The sequence below is a fragment of the Carassius auratus genome, unplaced genomic scaffold (assembly GCF_003368295.1).
Source record: "Carassius auratus strain Wakin unplaced genomic scaffold, ASM336829v1 scaf_tig00216683, whole genome shotgun sequence".
Lineage (NCBI taxonomy): Eukaryota > Metazoa > Chordata > Actinopteri > Cypriniformes > Cyprinidae > Carassius > Carassius auratus.
Genome location: NW_020528691.1, coordinates 139,792 through 164,868, shown reverse-complemented (window position 1 = coordinate 164,868; position 25,077 = coordinate 139,792). Strand labels below are relative to the sequence as shown.

Below are 25,077 nucleotides of genomic sequence, written 5' to 3'. Positions count from 1 at the left end.
CCTCCCATAGTCATGTCCAAATGACATGAGGAAATCAACTTAGGAACTTCCTCCAAAACCCTTGGAATAACTTCAGAGCCAGTGGCTGCCCCCACCGAATTGTGCTCCCACTGGATGGCCTCCCCCTAACCTCAAGCAGAGTCGCTGTAGGCTTCTGGCGCACAAACTGTTTTAACTCATGGCGGAGAGCAACTTCAAGCACGTGCTCCACAAACTGGTCACGCAACAATACTTCGGAATTTGGCATGCCACTGGGGACACTCTGTTTTACAGAGGCCATAAGACTCATCAGGGCAAGTGAAAACTCTTGCAGTATATCTCCCTCCTGCTGCCGTCTAGAAAAGAAAGCTTCCTGAAGGGCTACGTAGGACTCACAACAGCCATACAACTCCTGTAATGGCGCTATAATTTTGGTTGGATCACCTCGCTCTGTACTGGGCCAATGGTTTATTTCTTCACGCGCTTCTCCCTCCAAATGTTCAAATAAGAAAAAGGCCTGATCAGAAACAGACAGGTGGCATGCCCTCATGTAGGCCTGCACCTCATCAAGCCACTCTATGAGCCCTATACCTGATCTACCCCGGAACATGGGACATTTTCGATCTCGAGGTACAACAATAAGTCGCTCAGTTACAGGGGCATTAACCATGGCAGTAGCAGGGACTGCAGAGCTGTGACCAGGAGCGTTAACATTCTGCTCCTGGCGCATCCTCTCATTATCCGCTCTTAACTGTGCCAACAGCTCCCTCAACTCCTGTAACTCCTCACCCATAGCTAAGCCCTACTGGTACAATGTAGCTGAAAAGGAAGGTGACAGCAGTTCGTCACAAGCTGTAAAAGGGTGAAGCCAGCTGCTGTTTTGTCTCTAAATAAAAATAAACAAAATAAGGTTTATTTTGATGTTAAACACAATAGCCCACAATACAAAATCACACCATACAAATACAATAAACAAACCCGGAACAAACGTCTATGGCTTTCAGAAATGCACAAACCCTGCCGACTACGCCAGATTGTTGCGAGTAGGACTTTTACCGGCAACGCCACCCAGGGAATTTCACCCTGAGAATAGGATTTGACTAACTCAATAGTTAAACCACCAAGATACAAAAAAACACACAGGTTTGAATTATGCATGAAGCCAGAGACGTAGTTCCGTTAAAAGACAATTTTATTCATAAACTTATATTTTAGTAATTGTAAGATACTATACACCCCAAAATAGGGGAAATTAGTGCTGAGGCCTTACCAGTGGAGAGGTAGGGTCAAGGGGTGTGGGATCGCAGGAAAGGATTCCCCAATCACACGTGAACACTCACACACACACTGTGATAAAAAAAAGCAAACAAGGGGAAACACAGCACACATCGACACCACCCCTTTGGCACTCAGCACTGTGGGAGAGAGAACAGTCAATTATTGGGGAGGGAAATAAATCAATAAGCCAAAAATAAATGAAAACAAAAGCAACTTCAATCTAAGGCAATTCTAGGAAGCAAAGGGGACTTAATAGCTGCCTAGAGCCTAACAAAAAGAACCAAAGTTTAACAAATCAAAGCTTCAGCAAAAATGAAAATCTTTATCAAAACTTTAAGAAATATAAATTAACCAAAATAATCACTTAATCAAAAAATTTAACAAAACCCCATAAACATAGACCCCAATCTCCACACACATTAAGGAGCACAGTCAGTCCAAAAGATAGGCAAAGCTATCATCTGTGGCATCAATCACTCAAATACAGCCCTGCCAGACACCCAATTGGGCAACAGGTCCTGGTGCTGGAAGGCACGTAGCGGCGTTCAGAGCTTGAAGTGAGTTCCTGTAGCTATATGGTTAAGCAGTTTACAGTTAAAACAATAGCTGAGACAAAACAGCAGCGTGACAGGGAAAAGAGGGGCTGGTGCAGATACCAGCACAAGCGAAGCGGTTTACAACCCCATCAAGGAGCCTCACACCAACAGTGACGATAATACAGCTACACCGAGCCAGCAGCCAAACTCAACCCGGTTCCATCACAGGAATGATCGGGTTTATAACAGGGAGAGACTGTCAAATTACTGTGACTGCAACGTGAAGAGTCAAGAGCCAAAATGTGCCTCCGGCAACAAAGAGTAAGGAGTGTCCATAGGGAACCCCTGCCTATATAGCATGCAGCCAAGTCCTGATTGGTCCAGAGAGAGCGTGAGTGTGATTGAAACCACTGCGACCAATCAACCGATTACAATCAGTTTCAATATCAACCTGCTCTATATATATATATATATATATATATATATATATATATATATATATATATATATATATATATATATATATATACAGTACAGACCAAGAGTTTGGAAACATTATTTTTAATGTTTTTGAAAGAAGTTTCTTCTGCTCATCAAGCCTGCATTTATTTGATCAAAAATACAGAAAAAAAAACAGTAATATTGTGAAATATTATTACAACTTAAAATATTAGTTTTCTATTTGAATATACTTTAATATATATATATATATATATATATATATATATATATATATATATATATATATATATATATATATATATATATATATATATATATATATATATATTCATGTGATGCAAAGCTGAATTTTCAGCATCATTACTCCAGCCTTCAATGCCACATGTAACATCCAGTCTATCACATGATCATTTAGAAATAATTATAATATTCTGATTTATTATTATTATTATTATTATTATTATTATTATTATTATTATTATTATTATTATTATTATTCTGAGTGTTGGAAACAGTTCTGCTGTCTAATATATTTTATGAATAAAAGGTTAAAAAGAACTGCATTTATTAAAAAAAAAAAATCTAATAATACATATTCTAATAATATATTTTCTTTACTGTCACTTTTTATCAATTCAACACATCCTTGCTAAATAAAAGTATTGATTTTATTTAAAAAAAAATACTGACGCCAAATTACTGACCAGTAGTGTATATTGTTATTACAAAATATTTATATTTTAAAAACATAGCTTCTTTTTTTTTTTTTTTTTACTTTTTATTCATCAAAGTATCCTAAAAAAGTATCAGGTTCAGAAAAAAAATTAAGCAGCAGAACTGTTTCCAACTTTGATAATGAATCATCATATTAGAATGATTTCTAAAGGATCATGTGATAATGATCCTAAAAATTTAGCTTTGCATCACAGAGATGAATGATAATTTAAAGTATAATAATTTTTACAACAATTATTTTAAATATATCACAATATTACATTTTTTCTGTATTTTTGATTGATGAGCAGAAGAAACTTCTTTCAAAAACATTAAAAATAGTAATTCCAATAGTAGTTTCCAAACCTGTGGTCTGTACTGTATATATTTATATATATATATATAAGCAGTATAAAAACAATAGTCACTGAGCATCATTGTGTGAGAGTCTATGTAATCAGAAGATGACCTCTGGTGACAATCAGACGAAGACCAAAGTTAAGCTTGTTTTAAAGTTTTTCAGTCAAGAGTACTGAATTATTTTTCTCTTTGTGTCTCGTGTTTATTAACATAAAAGGAATAATTCAGCCAAATTTAAATAGGTTAGTGTTTTTGTTTTTCACCTTCATGTATTCACTCAAAAGTAGTTTTAAACCTGAATGAGTTTTCTTCTTCTGTTAAACAATAATGCTATTTTGAAGAAGGTGGAAGACCAAACAGTTGCTGGTTCACAGTGACTTCCAGGTTTGGGTTTGGGACAACATGTGAGTGAATAAACAATGACAGAAATTAATTTTAGGGTGACTTATCTCTTTAATTACAGTGGCAGCATGTTCAGTACTGTACCTTTAAGACCTGCACTCATCTAATATACAGACATGGATCTGTTTCTTTCATTTTAAACATAACCAACTGAGGCTGTACATAAACCTTGTGTGTTTTGACAGTATTAACACAAAACATAACTTAGTTCAGTAATCAGGCATTGTTTGATGTGTTTTTTATTTGAATGTGCTCAGAAAATAAATAAATAAAGGCACGTCATATAGTTACATGACGTGACATTTAGCCAAGTATAGTGACCCATACTCAGAATTCGTGCTCTGCATTTAACCCATCCAAAGTGCACACACACAGCAGTGGGCAGCCATTTATGCTGCGGCGCCCGGGGAGCAGTTGGGAGTTTGATGCCTTGCTCAAGGGCACCTCAGTCGTGGTATTGCCGGCACGAGATTCAAACCCACAACCCTTGGGTTAGGAGTCAAACTCTCTAACCACTAGGCCAAACAAATCAATAAAGAAACCATGCAATAAACAAGACAAATCATACAATGGCACAACCAAACAAAACAATACACAAGCAGTATAAAGGAAACAGAAATACTCCAAAACCAAAGAAAACCACACAAACACGCTTACAGAAAGCTGGTAATTCTAGGATGGGAGGGCAGGCCAAAGCACACAGCCCAACATGTACAGTGTTGAGTTTACTGGAACAGCTACAACCAAGAGTAAGAAGAACTAATAAACACAAAACACACAGCAAAACAGCAGCGTCATCGTAATCCCGTTTTATGCAGGAAGCAATCGCCCCAACCCCCCACAGGACGGGATGTTCCAAAAGATATTGTCCAGATTTTGGTCACCCGGGCAAACAAATTTTACAGTTGCTCACAGCACAATTCTCAGCCGCAAAGCAGATGATATTCAGCTTTAAGCAGAATCCACACACACACATACACATACGCACACCCACGCACGCACACACACACACACCCACACACACACACACACACACCAAGGGCACAGCTAGCAATGATGCATCCCAGGTAGCCTAATATAGCCTTTATATCAGCAGTACCATGTTCTGATAGGCTGTCATGTCGTTCTAAATACAGGGAACTTACCCACTCTGCCACACATGCAATGTACATTAATTGTTTATTTTGTATTACATTACATTATGTATATTGCTAGATCTCAGTGCTGCGTTTGACACTGTGGATCATAGCATACTACTAGAGAGACTGGAAAACTGGGTCGGTCTTTCTGTGATGGTACTCAAATGGTTCAGGTCATACTTAGAAGGGAGAGGCTATTATGTGAGTCTAGGAGAGCATAAGTCTAAGTGGACGTTCATGACATGCGGAGTCCCACAAGGGTCAATTCTTGCACCGCTCTTGTTTAGCCTGTATATGCTCCCACTAAGTCAAATAATGAGAAAGAACCAAATTGCCTACCACAGCTATGCTGATGATACCCAGATTTACCTAGCCTTATCTCCAAATGACTACAGCCTTGATGCATTGTACAGACTACATGCATTGATGAAATTAATAATTGGATGTGCCAGAACTTTCTTCAGTTAAACAAGGAAAAAACTGAATTCATTGCATTTGGAAACAAAGATGAAGAGTTCAAGGTGAATGCATACCTTGACTCTAGGGGTCAAACAACTAAAAATCAAGTCAGGAATCTTGGTGTGATTCTGGAGACAGACCTTAGTTTCAGTAGTCATGTCAAAGCAGTAACTAAATCAGCATACTATCATCTAAAAAACATTGCATGAATTAGATGTTTTGTTTCCAGTCAAGACTTGGAGAAACTTGTTCATGCCTTTCTCACCAGCAGGGTGGACTATTGTAATGGGCTCCTCACCGGCCTTCCCAAAAAAGACCATTAGACAGCTGCAGCTCATCCAGAACGCTGCTGCCAGGATTCTGACTAGAACCAGAAAATCTGAGCATATCACACCAGTCCTCAGGTCCTTACACTGGCTTCCAGTTACATTTAGGATTGATTTTAAACTACTTTTACTCGTATATAAGTCACTAAATGACCTAGGACTGAAATATATTGCAGATATGTTCACTGAATATAAGCCTAACAGAGCACTCAGATCACTAGGATCGAGTCAGTTAGAAATACCAAGGGTTCACACAAAACAAGGGGAGTCCTCCTTTAGTTACTATGCTGCCCGCAGTTGGAATCAGCTTCCAGAAGAGATCAGATGTGCTAAAACACTAGTCACATTTAAATCTAGACTCAAAACGCATCTTTTTAGCTGTGCATTTGTTGAATGAGCACTGTGCAATGTCCGAACTGATTGCGCTATATTTTCACTGTTTTATGTTTTATTATTATTTTTATGTAAAATCATTTTCTAACTGTTTTTAAATGTTTTAATCATTTTAAAAGTTTTAAAATTACTTGTTTTATTTTTGTTATTATTTTTCTTCATGATTATTTTACTTTCTTTTATGTAAAGCACTTTGAATTACCATTGTGTACGAAATGTGCTATATAAATAAACTTGCCTTGCCTTGCCTTGCCTATGTATTTTAACAGTGTTATTCAATTATTATTAATTAACCTATCATTATTGCCTCGTATATTAACAAATACTAGCTATACTAGAAAGATATTTTCCCCCTCAATATTATACTATATTATATTAACTCATAATTATGAGAAAGCATCTTATTATTATGACTTTCAGAATTTTCTCAAAGTGTTGGTTATGTCGAAAGATGACGTGGAGGGGTATGTGTTGTGTCAGGAAACATGTTGAGGTTAAGAGTGAGGAGGAAGTGATGCGAGGTGTGCAGTGATAAACATGATAATATAGATATGTATAATTTATTATTTTTCCAGTCCATAATTGTATAGGTATGAAATATTCAGCTTAGATCTGTCCAAATATGTTTAATTCGATAAATCCTAGTATTTTGTGGCCAAACTGTATCTTTATGAAAGAGCCCAGGACTCCAGGAGTATCTGACACACTTCTGCCCCAAGGTGGCAACATCGAGCAGCTTCTATGGTGGACTCTCTACAGAACACAAGTTAGATTTTCAGATCATTTTCTGGTCATGAATTGAAGATCTACAATAGAAAAAAGAAAATGTTCACTCAGAAATTCTTGTCAGTTTTACAAGCCATTTTAAAGAAATGACAAGCTCTGAATTACACATGAGATATTAAACGTGAATGTAGCAAAACAAATATCTTATATCATATGTGTGTTTGTATATATATTACAGCATACAATATATGTTTTACAGTATATGAGTAGATCATTATATTACATGATAAATAAGTGCTTATATCGGTCATGAACTATGGGTGTTAGAAGAAACAGTAAGAGTTGTTGATGCTTTGTTGATTATGAGCAAATGTTTTGTTTGATTAATAATAACATTATTATTTGTTGGGCTCCAAATGTTTGGTAGTATTTAGATGCTGTTATTGGCTGGCTAAACATACTATCTTGTGAATCTGTTGGTGTTAAAATCATTTATATTCATGTATTATTTTTATTAAATAATAATAATAATAATAATAATAATAATAATAATAATAATAATAAACATAAACTACTCTATATTCCACCTTCAAAATCAGCGAGCAATCATGAGGACAGACTCTGTCATCATTATAAACAGAGAGAGAGAGATGAGCTAACACAAGCAGACTGTAAATCATGACTCACTCTGAATTGTGTCCATCAACCATTGACTTTCAATGAGACAGCAGAAGTGTGTGTGTGTGTGTGTGTGTGTGTTAATGAGGGCGAGAGTGTTCTGGATTCTGAGTGGGCAATTGTAATAGATTCAGCAAAAAAATGCACTGTATAGATCTGCACAGTACAGAAAAACCAAACAAAACATGATTAGTCGATTAAACATTCCCAAACAACAGCACAAGCAACACTTTCACACTCCTGTCATCAGTAAACACAGCATTACTTTAGAAGTGTAAAAACTGAGTCTCAATCTGAGACAAATATGACAGATTTAGGGCATCAACACATGATCAATGTCAGCTCACTCTCCTTCTTCTCCGGCTGAATAAGCTACGCACACATGAATACATTCTCATTAATATTATGGGGATTTTTATCACTATCTATTCCAATGGTTCCCAAACTTTTTCAACTCGTGGCCCACGCAACCAAACACATACATTAACTGACCCTGCTACTGTTGGGTTAATAACTTATACCCAGAAGCTAGATTGTTAACTGTCTTTATTGAATGAAATGGCAATGAACAGAAAATTACTCGGGCTGGCACCGTTCAGCAAAATGGGAAAACCAGATCCAGCCAGAGCTCGGCAGCGGGTAGATCATCACCGGAGCAAGGAGTCAGGAGGAAACACGTTGACAGACATTTGCAAGTTTGTTCTGTAGCATATGCAGCAAAAAATATCTAAGATAAATTGGCAGTTTATTCTTAAACCAATCAGCGAGCTCGAATAGTGTAAGCATAGTTATTTCTTTTAATAGTAATTGGCGGTCCACCTGCAACACCATCACAGGTTTGAAAACCACTGATCTATACTATATGACTAACAGTAAACATAATCACTATTTTAAATAATTTGTTGAAAAAGTACATTGTCAAGACTAGTTTTTGTAATTTATTTAAATATATGTATATATATATATATATATATATATGTATATATATATATATATATATATATATATATATATATATATATATATATATATATAATATTTATTTATTTTCATTTAAGGTCTAAATGTATTTTAAATATTAAACATTTCTGCTATTTTCATGTTCATCTGTGAGCACAGTGATGTTTCGTTGATGTTTCTGTCGGTCTAAACTCGTGATGATGCGAGAGTCGGAGAACGCTGCTACTGTAACCACGGCAACGCTTCCACTCGGCCATCGTGACGTCACTGAGCACCACGACGACACCTGCGCGAACACACACACACACACACACAGAGCGGGGCTGTGGTCAGTCTGATCGCTGCTCCTCGCAATAGGTGATGTCTGCGTATAAAACCATGAAACCTGACACAGAGATGCGCGCTCGGAGCTCCGCCCCTGAATAACATCGTCATCACCATCATCATCATCAGAGTCGGAGAGGAATAACTGGAGGGCACGAGAGAGGACGCACGCGGACTGTCAACCTGCTGCACGCGCCACGTTCATCCGTCACCTGTGAATGTAAGTGCCCTTTTCATTCATTCGATCCGTGACTTTATTTATCAGTGTGTTTATTTGATTTTAGTAAACAGTTCGGAATTTGTTACATTGTACGTGATGCATCATTAGTGTTTGTATGAGTATAAACAGATAACGGCGCATTAGATCAGAACTCACCTTCATATAACTATCGAGACAGTTCATCGTGATTTTATCCATATTATTTGGTCCCAGAGCTCAGAGGTCATGAGAATGACAGGTCTGTTGCATGTCAGACAGACGGTGATTATTCAGGTATGACAGCCATACCCCCTTTAAAGAAACATGATAAATGGCAGCATGATTGGAAGTGACATTGCTATGCATGGAGAAATTGACCACTATGGTGTCCACTACATGAAATGACAAATCACTGCGAGAGAGGGAGAGAGAAACAAGCAACCAGCAAATCAAAATATCAGAAATTCCCCAAAAAAATAATTAAACCAACTCATATTTAACCACTATATATGCATCAGTGCAATTATAAGAAACAATAAATAAATACAAAAAACAACAAATAAATGAATACAAAGACCAAGAGAAGAACTAATATCTTACCAAATGATCCAGAACATCTAGTTTCTGTACTGCAGATCCTGCATTGAAGCTGGACATTTATTTGATTTGATCAGCCTTAAGCATAAATGCCTCAATACAATATTTGATGTGAATTACTTTAATATACTAACAGACTATAGCATGCATGCATACATGTGCATCACACTACAAAACTGCCATTCATTCGTTAGTTCTGGTATTTTAATAGCGTGCTCATCAAGGAGGCAGTTCTGTTGGTCTAGTGAGGAAAGACGACTTCTATAAGTAGACTATGAAAGTTACATTCTTCATTTTTATAAGACAGCAATGAGACAAAATGAGAAGAGATCTGTTTTTGTCAGAATGGGAATGATTTTGAGCTCTTATTTGTGGTTATATAAGGTTCATGCTGTGAAATGTGCTGCGTGGAGCGCGAGAGGGATGCAGACATGCTTCTGACATTGTGCTGTTTCACTGTGACCTTGAAAATGCAGACGCAGCTGAGAGCAAGAACAAGTCAGCGATCGCAGATGCTCACGGAGTCACACGCACAGACCCTGCACTCTCTCTCTCTCTCTTTCTCTCTCTCTCTCTCTGATTATTTTTCTCAGGCTAATATGAGGAAGCCTCTGGTGTGCTGAAGGACGTCTGGATTTACTGTACAAGTAGCATTCTCAGCATGTGCTAAGCTCGTCTGTAGCATAAAGGGAGAGAGCACTGAAGCAGAGAAACAGCCATGGCCTCTGACATCCAGAGCCATCTGATTGTCTGCGTCCGCCAGCACTCCTGGAAGAAACTCAGGCCTGTGCGGGTGTTTGGCCTTCTCATTAGTCTCATAGCAATAAGTGCAGTGGCCTTCTCATGGAGGTCTACTGCTCAGTGGGAGGGGCTACAGAGCCACGCCCCACACAGGACACTGCTCTCCACACACCTGAGTTACCACAGTAACCTCTCGGAGGACACACCCCTAGCGATGCGCTCATCCGCGGTGTCAAACGAGAGTCAGGGGGACTATCCGACGGACCTGTTCAGCCTGGAGGACCGTCGGCACGGTGCTGTCGTCTTACACATGTTCGGCATGATCTACATGTTCATTGCTCTCGCTATTGTTTGTGATGAGTTTTTTGTCCCCGCGCTCACAGTCATCACAGAGAAACTCAAGATCTCCGATGATGTGGCAGGAGCCACCTTTATGGCGGCCGGGGGCTCGGCTCCTGAGCTCTTCACCTCTGTCATCGGCGTATTCATTTCCCACAGTAACGTGGGCATCGGGACCATCGTCGGGTCTGCTGTGTTCAACATCTTGTTCGTCATCGGAATGTGTGCCGTCTTCTCCAGAGAGATCCTGAACTTGACGTGGTGGCCTCTGTTCAGGGACGTCTTCTTCTACATCGTCGGCCTCATCATGCTCATCGTTTTCTTCTTGGATAACTACATCATGTACTGGGAGAGTATCAGTCTGCTGATGACCTACGCCACATATGTGGTCTTCATGAAGTTCAATGGGAATGTAGAGACTTTTATCAAGGGCATCATTCACAGAAACCAGGTGGTTGAAGTGGAGGCCCCGCCAAAGGTGAGTTCCTTCCTCTTACTGTCCAGACGTAGTGGTGTCAGCAGCCCCCCATTTGAGTTTGGGACTGGTTGAGAAGTAATTTGGACAACAAAACCAGTCATAAGGGTCATTGTTTAAAAAACTGAATAAATAAATCATAAATAAATATAATAAATCAGCTTTCCATTGATGTATGGTTTGTTAGGATAGAACAATAATTGGCTGAGATACAACTATTTGAAAATCTGGAATCTGAGGGTGAAAAAAATGGGTTAGGGTTAGGGTCAGAGTTAGAAATTTCTATATTGAGAAAATTGCCTTCAAGTTGTCCAACTGAAGTTCTTAGAAATGCATATATTATTAATAAAAAACACACACACATATATATATATGTATATATTGATATGTTTATGGTAGGAAAATTAAAAAAAAATCCTTAATATTAAACTTTCCTTAATATCCTGATGATTTTTGGCAAAAAAAAAAAGAAGAAAAAATGATATTTGGAACCTTGTACTGTATTGTTGGCTATTATTACAACAACACATGTGCTGCTCATGACTGCTTTTGTACTCCAGGGTCACACTTGGTATTTGGCTAGTATTGGGACCAGTGTTGCGGAAAGTTACTTTAAAAGTAATGCATTATTGTGTTTCTCCTAATAAAGTAACTAACTGCATTATTGTTATATTACTTTTTACATCTGGGCAGGGCTTGGTTGTTTGTTTATAATTTTAAAAAGTTTTTCATTTGCAAATGTAAAACACCTTTCACACCAAAAGTGAAATGAATACGCCTCAGGCTGAAGGAAATGTACTTTCATGTCTGTACAGTAGAGGGCACGGATCAAACAGATCGCATGAACAATATGACTCAGGGGAATAAAGTTCAACACCAAAAAATAAAACACAAATGTATCAGTTTTGCTTAGTATGGCTGAATTGGATCATCGAAGGTCAGCAGCAAAGACACTGGTTAATAAAACTGGATTCATAATATGATCGTATATATATTATCAACCGTTCAAAGCTATCATAATACTTTTTGTGCGCAAAGAAAACAATAAAAACATAATTTATTTAGCAATTCTGTATATTGTTTTCTTTGTGCAAAAATGTATTTTGATACCTTCGTATGGTTGAACCACTGATGTCACCTGAACTATTTTACTAATGTCCTTATTATGTTTCTGTGCCTTGATCATGGTAATATCATTGCTGTCTATGGAGGGACAGAGAGCTCTCGGATTTCATCATAAATATCTTCATTTTTGTTTTCCAAAGATTAAAAAAAGGTCTTACGGCTTTGAAATATCATGATGGTGAGTAATTAATAACATTTTTGGTTGAACTAACCCTTTAAAGACCAATGGATGGGTCAGTTAAAGGAGACAGTGTTCAGAATGGGTGTTGTTAGGTGCCCCCGGGGACAGCATTGGGAAACACAGCTTCAGACCTGCCTTCCTGAAGATTACATTTCCAGTCCTGCTTCAACACACCTGCTGGCAATTATCAAGTGTTCCTGAAGGACTTAATAACCTTCAGGTGCATTTGATTAGGGTTGTAACCCCTTCCTATATTAACCTCATACCAAGGGAGCATCCTAAATCAGGGGTGTCAAACTCAGTTCCTGAAGGGCCGTAGCCATGCAGAGTTTAGTTCTAACCCTGCTCCAGCACACATATCATGTAGTTTTCAAATAAGCCTAAATTATTAGATTAGCTGGATCAGGTGTGTTTAATTAGGGTTATATCTAAACTGTGTAGTACTGTGGCCCTCCAGGAACTGAGTTTGACACCCTTGTCCTAAATGATGCACTTGATGTGGTCTTCACTCAAACACGTCCATGAAGTCTAAGGAAACATAAGTCCACATCAAGTGCATTATTTGGGAGAGGCCAATAGTATCAGATTAGCACATAGTATAATATTCTTTGGTATGTAGCATTTGTTAACAACACGTCACAAAGCACAGCACCAGATAGGGCTTTACTATTCTGTCCTGCATATGTTTGTTGGTGCTACTGTATGACTTTCCCTCATGCTATTAAGTACAGACTTAAACAATCACCAGTAACACTTTTGTTATAGAAAGCAAGTAATCGGTCTTTATTCAAACCACAAGGTATGATAAGCAGGAGATCAACAGAAGAGGACAGTGACTGACAGGTTATTTTGCTGGACAGTGGGGTTTGGAGGAGGTCAGGCCAGGATTGAATGGAGAGTTCCTCATTATGAGTTCATGAGGATGATGAAGAGTCATGTATATTCTAAACACACAATACTGGACCTAAAGCAGCCCTCAAATGTTGCCAAGCAACAGATTGATGTTGTCTTTACATTTACATTTAATCATTTTGCAGATGTTTTTATCCAATTAGTTTTACAAATGGGAAATACATAAAGTGATTCTTTTTAAAGAGGCCAACAGACACAGGAAGTGCTCATAATACCAAGTTTTAGGCATCATTCAAATGAGTACAAACTAGAAAGAAAAGGAGTAAGTAAATATAATATATATATATATATATATATATATATATATATATATATTTTTTTTTTTTTTTTTTTTTTTTTTAATTTAGGATGAAGTCAAGTAGTGTCGAAAGAGATGAGTTGTCAGCTTTTGCATGAAAAATTGCCAGGGATCCAGTATTTCCAGATAGGGGTGGGAAGATCATTCCACCAGCCAGGAACAGTGATGGAGAATGTTCTGGAAAGTGATTTTGAGCCTCTCTGTGGGATTCACGTAGATGCACGTTAATGGATGACTGTGAATAAAGGGTTTTGGTTTTCAACTACCAAAAATGGCTAATATTCAACAACTTAAAAATGGAGCCTTATTGAGGTCTCCATATCTCTGGGACTGAACAAGGCCCTTGAAAATGAAGATTATGAATGAAAAGTTTATTAAAAACAAGAGTCTAAAATCACATTGTAATAACTTTACTATTTTTCTTGAGCTATAGGCACACAAATTTTGAAAAAAAAAAATATATATATTTATGGCACTCAGATGTATGTTCAGTGCAATAGTATTGACAGAAGAAAATAAGATATATCTCTAGTTTCAACTTTTTGTTCTTCTGACAATCCTCTTTAAAATTAAAGAAGTATCATATTTTTTTGCAAAGTGACCAACATTTGGTTTTTGACCTCTGAAAATGTGTACACTTTAATAGCTCCTGGAGTCATATTGAAATCCCAGGATCTCTGGAACCAAACCATACAGGGACTTAAAAAAAAAAGCAAAGATTGTAATTTTTAATTTGTGTTTTATCCAGTAAATAGTCATCCATGACATTTAATATTATTGCTTTTTTCACTATGCATGTCCATCTTTCTTCAGAAAATAAAATAAAAATAATAATACATTTGTTTGATTTGGCACAGAACCACCCTTGCTTGCAGATTGATTAGGACGTATCTAATGAGATACATTTAAACAGTCTGCACAATTTTTTGCACATTTAACTCAAAACATCCAGAGATTCAGCAAACTGCCTTCAGGATAAATGCTGCAGTCATTCAAATCACATCCTTGCAGATCCTGCTGGTACATCACATGGCCTCAGCAGCAGTTCACTACTCCCACAGGACTGTAATGTTTGGTCATCTATTTCAAATCTTGAAACCTGCAACCTTTGTGTTAGCAGCTGAAGATCTTAAAGCAGAGCAGTATTATGCATGTCCCTGTTATATAGTGCAAGGTACTGTTTTCAAAACTATTGCCTAATCCCAATTATATAGGGTAAGGGTGAAAATATTACCCTAAGAAATGGGTTACCACTGCTGTATAGTTAAACGTCATCATATGTTGTCTAGCTCCTACAATACACACACCTATATCAGGGGTAGAAATGGGTTCAGTTCTGTTGAGACTGTCTGTTCTTGGCATGGCTCCCTTTTTAAACAACTTGATAGCAGCATCATGTGCCTCATACTGTAAAAGTTTTGCTATAAGTCACATTCACAATCACCAACGTCTGAAAAGACGTTGTCTTCTTGACGAAAGTCTTCTATCCCTCCACCATTTTCTTTGAGATTTTGGGCCAGAGAGTTCCTACACTGATTAAGGAGTCTTGGCCGGGAGGAGTCTTGCGGTGCTGGATCTCGAATGAGGCCGTATTGCAGCAGTAGGGGATTGTGGAGTCATGTTCATTGCATCATTCTCTTCACAAGGGAATAAACAATGTCAAGTGTTGCCGAAACCCTGCTGGGTTAAGCTGAACAAATTGTGTCCTGTTGAAAGCTAGAAAACATCTATAAATATCAGGATCTGCTGTTGTGTTTCAGATATGGAGACTTAAGTGGGCAGGAGTCATGCAAGGTTAATCTGGAGGTAGGGATCTCTGTGTACTGATGTCAAAAAACATAATATTAGAGATATAATAAGTTCAATAGAACAGATGTATCTCACTGCGCCATTAGCTTAGGCTGATGTGTCAAGGATGGCCACCGCTGTCTTTCTTCAACACTAATTGCTTTGACACCAGACAGGTCTCTATGGTGATATGAAGTGAGGTGAAGCGTTTGTGGAAAACAGCTTAATAAAAGGGAAGGAGAAGCACACTGGTGCTGCAGTGTTTTAATGATGGTGAAACATGACTCAAAGGCAGCCTCCAGCCAGGTGATTCTAGTCCCAGAGATGCCCCCTCTTTCTGTGGTCTTTAACTTCAGCATGGTGTCGTCTGAACTCTTTCACTTTTTAAAATTAATATGCTTGTGTTGTAGTTCAATTAAGTATTTCTATAATATTTCTAAGCATAAGCAAGAAACAACAACAAAAAAAAAAAGCAACATTGGAAGCCAATGTTTAGTGGTAGACTGGAAGTTATGTTAACTATTTTTAACCACAGTTTAAAATGTTGAAATTGTACCAGTTTCTGGTATCTAAGCAAACAGGAAGGATGGTTCCTCAAAAATTGTAAATCATAATCAAAATCATTGCTAATGATGCTCTTTCAGTCAATTCAATTAAATTACATTTTGTAACAGTTTCAGTTTAAGCATCAACTGTATTAATATTTTAAGACACAGGATGAGGACATGAAAGTAGAAAGGACTCGCCTTCTCTTAGTCTTTTAAATACTGGCACTTGGAGTTCAAACCCTGTAAATGCTGCACAAATGTGGATGATGAACTGTAAAATATCTAAGCACCTTTAAATCAAGATACAGTTTACTTCAGAAAAACGTCTAAGATAGTTGTCTAATGGGCTAAAAAGAGTTGTGTGCTTTGCAGAAAATATATTTTTAATTGTTGTAGTTATATATACAGTATACAATATAGCAGATTTCAACTGCATTATTGCATCATGGAAAAATGTATATATAATATATATATATATATATATAGACACACACACACATATATTTTTTTTTTTCATACATTGATGCTTATAACAAATATAGCAGTTTCCAATTGGATACAAGATACTGTATATTTCCAGAACTTTATTATAAATTTCATAAAATGTATCTTGTTTAATTAAGAATGTTGAGATATTTTGCAGTCTAAAAAAAATCTATCATCTTCTAATGCATTTTTAAAGTGAGACAACAGCGTCCTTTTTGGCTGCATGTATCATCTGCAGAACTCAGTCGGTTCATCTCAGGGTTGAGAAATCGAGAGCTGGTTTACCGTGTGATTTGTGTGGGAGTTCTGTGGTGAAATGAGAATGCAGGCAGAGTATTTGGAGAGTCTTCTGCTCTGTACTGGTTCAGGTAAAGGACCTTTCCAGGAGATTTGCTACTGACGCTCCTATTATCCCAAAGGATTTAGTCTTACCTTGTGACAAGAGATGGAAATTAGTTTTGGAGGTATGAGCTCGAAAAGCTGCCTTGTAAATCTGGATTTATATCGAGTGCATAAATAAAATATAGCCTAAGAGTGGAGAATGCTAAGACGATTCCAGATCATTCGTTCACTTCCACGTCAGTAGGAAGTAATGGATTTCTGAAATGATGAAGATGAATTTGATCTTAAAATTATTTTGTTGTGAACATGCTTTCACAAGGCTAACAAAACAGCATTTTGCTTACACAATCAAGAAACTCCGAATAGTATAATATTTTTTCTACTGTATGTTATTAATTTTACTAAAGTAAATTATAAAATGTTTTATTCATGATACTACTTATTGAAATCAAACCACATTAGGGAATTTTCCTTTATGCATAAAACATCTTAGTAGAGTTTCCCAATCCAGTAGTTATTACCCACAGTAGTACTAAAGGTAATTAAAAAGTAGTATTTTTTTCGGTTATTATTAATAATTGCCATTTTTGGGCTATTACTTTATCAATGCTTGGTGTCTATGGTGTAATTATGGTTATTACTTTACTTGGCTTTAGTCAGCATATCAAAACAGACCATACATATTATCTTCCCAAAGACAGACACTGCCAGAATCATCTAGCTAGTCCATTATTTTAAAACTGTCATTGATCCGCTTCAGTGCATGTCAGAAGTTGTACTATTTTTATCCTGACATTGTCTTAAAAATGCGCCCTTATTTCTATGAAATGCCTTCGGGCAGCAAACTTCAGTGTGCTTGGCTTTATATAGCACTAAAACACAAGGGATCTGTCTTACAGAAGAGATGTTTGTATGCTGCCCAAATGCCCCAGAAATATAAAATATGAATATAAAATATAAATAATCATGTTTTGACCAGACATGTTTTGCTGATAATTTTTAGTTCTGAAATATAAAATATAAGAATGTTACATATGAGATAATATTATACGCCAACATGATTTATTCATGATTTTTTTTTCTGCATGCTGTTTGAGCAAGGCTTGTAATCTTTAAAAGGCTTTCTAGATTTAGAAGAGGATTTTCGAAGAGCGCTTGTGTATCTCACACTTTTCTGAATGCCTGTTATATAAACTTGTATTAATTTTTGCATATTTTTGTCGTCTAGCTGCAGAGATGGTGAATAAGAGGTTTTTTTCTTCATTTCCCTTCCTGATGCTCAAACAGCGGAGAAATCATCTCTATCCAATAATCCTCACATATACGCCCTTTGATTTTTACGCTTTCCACTCGTAAACACGCATTTTAGCTGTTCTTCACACTGAAGTGTTAATTGCCTTAGGAGACTTGAAAGAAGTCATATGGACTCCTTTTAGTTACTTTTAATAGCTTGCCATCTTAAATCATTTATTATATCCAAAAGAGCAGCTAGGTTTTATGCTGAACATCTTTATTTTTTATTAAGTGGGATAGTGAAAGTGACATGAGACCGGAACTACATGAGGCTGAGTAAATAATTCAAATGATCAAACGCTTCTCATTTGGTGACTGAGACATGTACTGTACATATGTACAGAATCCATGACCTTGACATTGTTGTTGTCAGACTTTTCCATCTGCAAGATTAACAGTGTTGAACAGAGTGAAAACTGTGACAGTCTGTAATGTAAAGCTCTTCCGGCTCGGCTGCAAGCAAAGGTGTGATGTGTTTGCTGCGGATTTTGTGATCATTTTTTAATCTCTCTAATCTCCTTATTAACTAGCTTTGATCTGCCTCTTCTCATATTTGCGAGAGAGCTTGTGACATCTGGGTCCATGTGGGAGGGCAGATTAGCCTTAGACTCCATTTATCTACAGATTTTAAGGTTGTGCTTTAGTACCACATTAACCAGCAGTCCAGGCTTTTATACCAGAAATGGCAATGGTTTACTTTCTTTTTAGTAGTATTATTTATTATTATTATAATCATTAATATACCACGTTTTTCTCAGAAAATAAATTACTTTTTACAATGTCCATTCATTGTGGATATTTTTACATCTTGTGTAATTTTATTTGATCAGGTTTAGTAATATTTCATGCTGTTAGGCATAAACTGATTACATTAATTTAAGGTGATGTGAAATTTAAGTATTTATGTTTTGGATATTTGGCCTTTTTTTGCAATTAATTGAGTAACAGATTTAAATGTCTCCTTGATTGTCACAGTTTTGAGGAATATTACTTTTTTAAAGTAGTAAAAAAAAAATCTTAATGCATTTTGCTGGTCTTACTGTGAATGATTTATCCATGCATTTGTTTTTATATATATTATAGATTATATAGATATACTTGTAAAACCTGTGAACTGTATGCAGTGGCAGAATGCAATGGAATGTAAAAATTAAACGAAACATATTATATTATGTGTCAAAAAATTATAATAAAATAAAGTTCTATGTATAATATATATATATATATGCGTGTGTGTCAAAATATAATTATTTATTAACTTACTTGCTTTATTAAAGAAACAAATTATTTGATATTATTTATTGAAGAGTTCGAACGGTCTGAGCATAAATTCTTGGGGAACACCAAATCACATTAAAATTTACTAGACACAGCTGTTCTACACAGAGCGTATGGTTTATAATAATGTGGTTTCTAAGAATTTGGGTTAACAGTAAAAAAGGGGTTAAGGTTATTTCAGTTTAGCATAGAAACATGATTGGGTTTAAAGCTTTGGGTGATTTTTGCATCTGTAACACCACACATCAGGGACTAAGTGGTATTGATGCTATCACCCCATGAATGCTAAAAATAACATCATGTACATCTGACACCAGTGAAAGCTTGACCCTGTAACTACACAGAGACCCTCAGTTCACTATTTCATCTGTTGTCTGAGGGCTTGATTACCATGCCTCCAGATAATTTGCTGATATCAGTGCTCATCAGCATTAAAAGAGTTTCTAAATAGTACATTTAAATGTGAAATAGATATGCATATCAATCTCTGTCTTAAATAAACATATATTACTTCAATCCATGAAAAAAAAGAAAGATTTCCAAGAATAGGGTACAAAATGTGTGTTTCCATCATGTGCTGGTATTCAGTAATGCAATATCACGGTAATGTATAACATGAGATTATTATTGTGGGCACTACTAAATACCATGAATACCATGAAATACCATGAATAAAAATAACACAAATTATTATATATCACAAATTATTTGGAATTTGGAACGCATTTTAAGAATACTTTTCCCATCAGCTGTTCAAAATGCACAACACCGCTGCATGCTGCTTGAAAGAGCATATGCTCTGATGTAAACAAGCATGCATGAGAAGCACATGGAGAAACATGTTAGAGACGCGCTGAATGAAAGCGTATTCACTCTCTGACAACAGATGGCGCTAAACTGTAGAAAATGCAGCCATTACCCTGGAAACCCCATAAATGCAGCAACTGCTCTACTTCATATTTAAATAGCCATACGATTTGTGGATTTGCTGTGTTGTTCATAACAGTGCAAAATACTTTTACTTTTTAGAATTAGTAGGCTCTTTATTTTCAAACTTTTTTACATTTTAACCTGGACTACAACATGCCCTAGATATTGTTTGAAAGTGTTTTGATTATTTATTGTGTGTTCACACTTTAAATTATGGCTTCATTAGTTAACATTAGTTAATTCATTAGTTTACATAAACTGCCAATGGTAAATTCTTAAAAAAAAAAAAAAAAAACTAAACAAAGATTAATAACTTTTGTAGCAAATGTAGCTATTGTTCAATGTGAATATTAATGGTTGACTATTAATGGTTGGTTAGTAGTTAACCATTAATATTTACAATGAGCAATAGCTACATTTGCTACAGAAGTTATTAATCTTTATTTAAAAAAAATACAACTCTTAGTTCCTGTTAGTTCATTAAATAACACAGTTGCAACTTTCGATTTTAGTAATGTGTTATATATTGGAATACCTAAGATGAAAAGTTATTAAACCACTTATGCCTGATATACTGTGTTATGACCGGTATATCCCAGCGTAATAAAACTAATTATATATATATATGACCTTGCATTCAGATCTGCCTCTATTCTGGGGTGCAGCACTCACATTACGCAATCTAATCAATAACTGATGGATAAGATGAAGCCATGCCCTGCTGTTTGTTGTTTGATAAGCAGTTTCATTCAAACATGCGTCACAATACAGAAGTTAGTCGCAGTTTCTTTTTTTTATATCGACTTCTAATCTACATTGTCTGTTAATAGGGTTGAATGCAAAATGTGGGACGCGTATGGAGTTTCAGTTTCAGTTTACTAACCTAGTTAAGGTGTATTGTTTTACTATTCTAAAATGAATGTAGTAATAATGCATGACTTCAAAAATCTGTTAAAACTGTAAAACTGAATGGGTTGCAGTGTGACTGTCTTAAAAGAGTTACAGTTCCAAAATCACAGTTTGCGCTCGGCAAATTGTACACCATCAACCTCACAGTTCTGAAATAATTAGTATGTACATGGTCTCTAATGCGTGCATGTTATTACATACATTTCCATCAGCTAAACGGCGTGCCATCACAGGACGGCTGTGACAGCCCTTTCATACTCTCAGTAAACAAAAACACAAGAGACTGCATGAAAAATATCCAAAAACTATATTGTATTTACAATTTATTTATGCTTTACAATGAGTTTTAAAATGAATATCTTAATGTGGCATGTGATCCACATGAATGACTCTTTATTAAATAAACATAAGAATCAATCAATATTAAATCATAACAGCAGCCGCTGGGTTACACTGGTCGCGTTAGCAAATGGCGATCTTACTTGTGAGCATTGTGTCTTTTGCGTGAATTATTATTGAGACTAATCTCGCTCCGTAGACACAATGCTGATTACAGTCAAGAAGGTCAAGTGTCTTCAGAGTGATTTCTAACAAATCTGATAGGATTAATTTGTGCCTCTAATGCTTTTAAGTACACAGAGATTGAAATGTGTCCTATTTGTTGAAAGTGCTTTTTACGCCAGAGAAATTTCCACTCTTATGCATTTCTTAGACAACATAGTGAGTAAACACAATCTAGATCAATTAAACATGGACATCATTCCCACTGATTCTATAATATGAGGAGTCATGTGTTCCTTGTCCTGAATGTGTAATTATGTGTGTGTGTGTGTGTGTGTGTGTGTGTGTATATGTATATCAGTCAGTCTGTGTTTGATCCTGAGCACAAGGTCAGTCATGATGAGGACTGAAGGTGAGGAGCTGCAGACAGAAACCCGAGGCTCAATCGATCCAAGCTATTTTAAAAGATTAGGGAAGTAGCTAAAGTTGAGGACAGAGCAGTGATGCAGGAATCCATACTGAAGCATCGTATGATGATGATGATGATGATGATGCTGTGAGAGTGCAGCTGCAGGAATATTTGCTGTTGCTGGGTGAATTTGCACGATGCATTTGAAAACTTTTCTGACAATATAAAAAAAGCAAGTTATGGTTTAAATGGGGGGTCAGCTATTAGGGTTTCTTAAAGGACCTGACATTTGAAATATTTCAAAATCTTTAAAATATTTCACTGAAAAATTAACATTCAATTTTCAGTTGGCTCAAATAGTTATTCTCATAATATGATGTAATGAAGAAAAAAATATTTGATTTATTAATAAATTGATTTTTTTTTCATTGTTATACTAGTATGATTGTTAATGAAAATAAAATTATGTTTATTACAATTTAGAATTCAGTTATGCTCAGTGTAATTTTTGATGAAGTAAAACATATTACAATTCTTATTCTATTAAATTCACTCAGTTCTGCTAACAATATTTTGAATAATAAAAAGAATGCTTATATGATTTGTAATGTAGAAAAAAATCTCCAATTAGTAGTCACAAAATTTTGGATGGAAATTTAAACATTAAAGTAATTATAAGTATTTTAAATATTTTAAATAATTTAAGTTTTTATATTCCTAGTTTGAGATATATATGATTGGTATATATATGTGTGTGTGTGTGTACATGCAGTGGTCACAGTGTTGGAGTCGGTGGTACTTTGCAGGTTAAAGCAGGTCTCTGTGATGAGGCTTGTGAAAGGCTGATTATCATAATGAATGAATTTACTCTAGAAATGTTCATTCAGCAGACTGCAATCATCAACATAATCACAACCTTTGTCAATTCTGTTTGTTGGCCCTCATTCCATCTCCAACCTGACCCTGACACACACGCACACACACACACACACACACATACACACACACACACACACACACACACACACACACATACACAGTCACTCCCACATCATGACCTCCATATTTAATATGAAACTGACCCTTTGTAATTACTGCCAAAGTATTGTATCATATTGAAGTATTGAAGATGTATCATACAAATAATGCTTAATTACAATTTGGGGCATTTATTATTTATTTTTTTGCAAGATGATTTTAAGTAAAAGGCTTAATGTTTAATTTGTAATGCCTTCAATTTGTCAGCTCAACTCTTCTTATTATCAGCTTTACTTTTGATTCACATCTTCAAATCTTGCTCTAAGGAGCTTAGAGAAAATGTAATGTTCATTTAGTTAAAATCCCTGAGCACACCTGCACCTTTTAGTTAGTTAATGTGCCTTTCACTTACACATATTACATGTTCAACATAAACTGGTGTTAAAGCTGGAGCAGTGATCTGGTGCTGTGTTGTTTACAGAGACATGCAGACATTTAGTGGCTTCATCCTTCAATTAAATGAGGAGGCTCTTTCTTATTTCTTTTAAATGTTGGAGATTGATGATCTCCTCCTTTGTGATTTGTCCTGAAATTCCCATAGGTGATGTAAGTGGCTGCTTTTCTAATTAGTTCTGCTTGCAGAAAATTGGGTCAGTAATTAGTAACTGGGGCTTAGATTTATTTAAATATTTATTTATCTATGCATTAATTTGTACGTGTATGCATTTATCTATATTGTTATACTTTTTTTTCCATTTATGTTTCTATACAGTTATGCAGTTAATTTTGACTGTATCTGTTTATTCTTTTTGCCTTCATACATTTTTCATCATTTTTTTTTTTTTTTTGTGCATGCATACATTTATTTATGCATTCAGACATTCATCCATATATTTTTTGAATGTATTAATTTGTGCTTTTATTCATGCATTTGCCCATTTATTCTGTTTTTGTGTATTTATTTTTATGTGGAGTTATATTGGAAATTTGATGAAGATACTAAAAGGAAAGATTCAAAAAGAAACTTTAGTGTTCTCCACTCTCTGAATACAAATAGATTGAAATTACAGTTGAATAAAGGGATGGAGATGGATGCTGATTTTAACACTCACACAGCAGGTCTCTTCAGGCTAGTGATGCGTGAACTGTGTGCAGAGAATATAAATTGATTTTCTCCTTTTAAAATGGCCTTCCAGGGCTCTTATTTTGGAGCTAATTTATCCCTAAGAGCTAATTTTAGAGTCTTCTCCATCATGATTGAGGTTCTGATGGTTCTACTTTACCTGCAGAACGGATGACCTTTCAGCTCGATGGTGCTTTGTTACAGTTTGTTGAATGAGAACACTGAAAGGATACAGTTTACAGCCTGCTCTGGCATGAACAACAGACAAAATGAGACCAGTTCTGAACTGAACTGGATTAGAATAGATTGGACCATGCTGCTCCAGGCTGGATTGACTGCTTCTGAAGCATATGCTGTGTCTGTGTGTGTGTGAGGTTATACCAGTGCTGGTTGGTCATACAGATAGAAGCAAGACATCATTCAAAACTGTCAAACGTTTACAAATTAAATAACATTTACATTTATTCATTTAGCAGACGCTTTTATCCAAAGCGACTTACAAATGAAGACAGTGGAAGCAATCAAAAACAACAAAAAGAGCAATGATATATAAATGCTATAACAAGTCTCAGTTAGGTTAACACAGTACACGGAGCATGGGATTTTAACTAATACAATAAATAAAAAGAAAACAGATAGAATAAAAAAATAAAAGAATAGAGCAAGCTAGTTAGAGGTCTTTACACATATACACACACACATATACAATTGCATAATAAATGAAAAGAAAATAGAATACGAAAAAGATTAGAAAGGTAGTTAGATTTTTTAAAGAATAGAATTAGAAAAGTGAGTGTTAAAGTTAGAGGGTCAAATAAAGATGGAAGAGATGGGTTTTAAGCTGATTCTTGAAGACGGATAAGGACTCGGATTGAGTTGGGCAGGTCAT

The 25,077-nt window shown here is 36.0% G+C and overlaps 2 protein-coding genes across 5 annotated transcripts in view; both read left to right on the top strand.

The window, feature by feature from the left end:
- Positions 1 to 25,077, top strand: part of LOC113098810 (uncharacterized) — a 167,310-nt gene that overhangs the window by 56,157 nt on the left and 86,076 nt on the right. The window lies entirely within an intron of this gene.
- Positions 8,573 to 25,077, top strand: part of LOC113098808 (sodium/potassium/calcium exchanger 2-like) — a 48,237-nt gene continuing 31,732 nt past the window's right edge. For 3 of the 4 annotated variants that reach the window (XM_026263901.1, XM_026263900.1, XM_026263898.1), the window contains exons 1-2: positions 8,573 to 8,956; positions 10,009 to 11,090. In XM_026263901.1, the coding sequence (XP_026119686.1) occupies positions 10,251 to 11,090 (840 nt within the window). In that variant the 5' untranslated portion in view covers positions 8,573 to 8,956; positions 10,009 to 10,250. The remainder of the gene's footprint in view (positions 8,957 to 10,008; positions 11,091 to 25,077) is intronic. The other variant, XM_026263899.1, reaches the window with a different exon arrangement.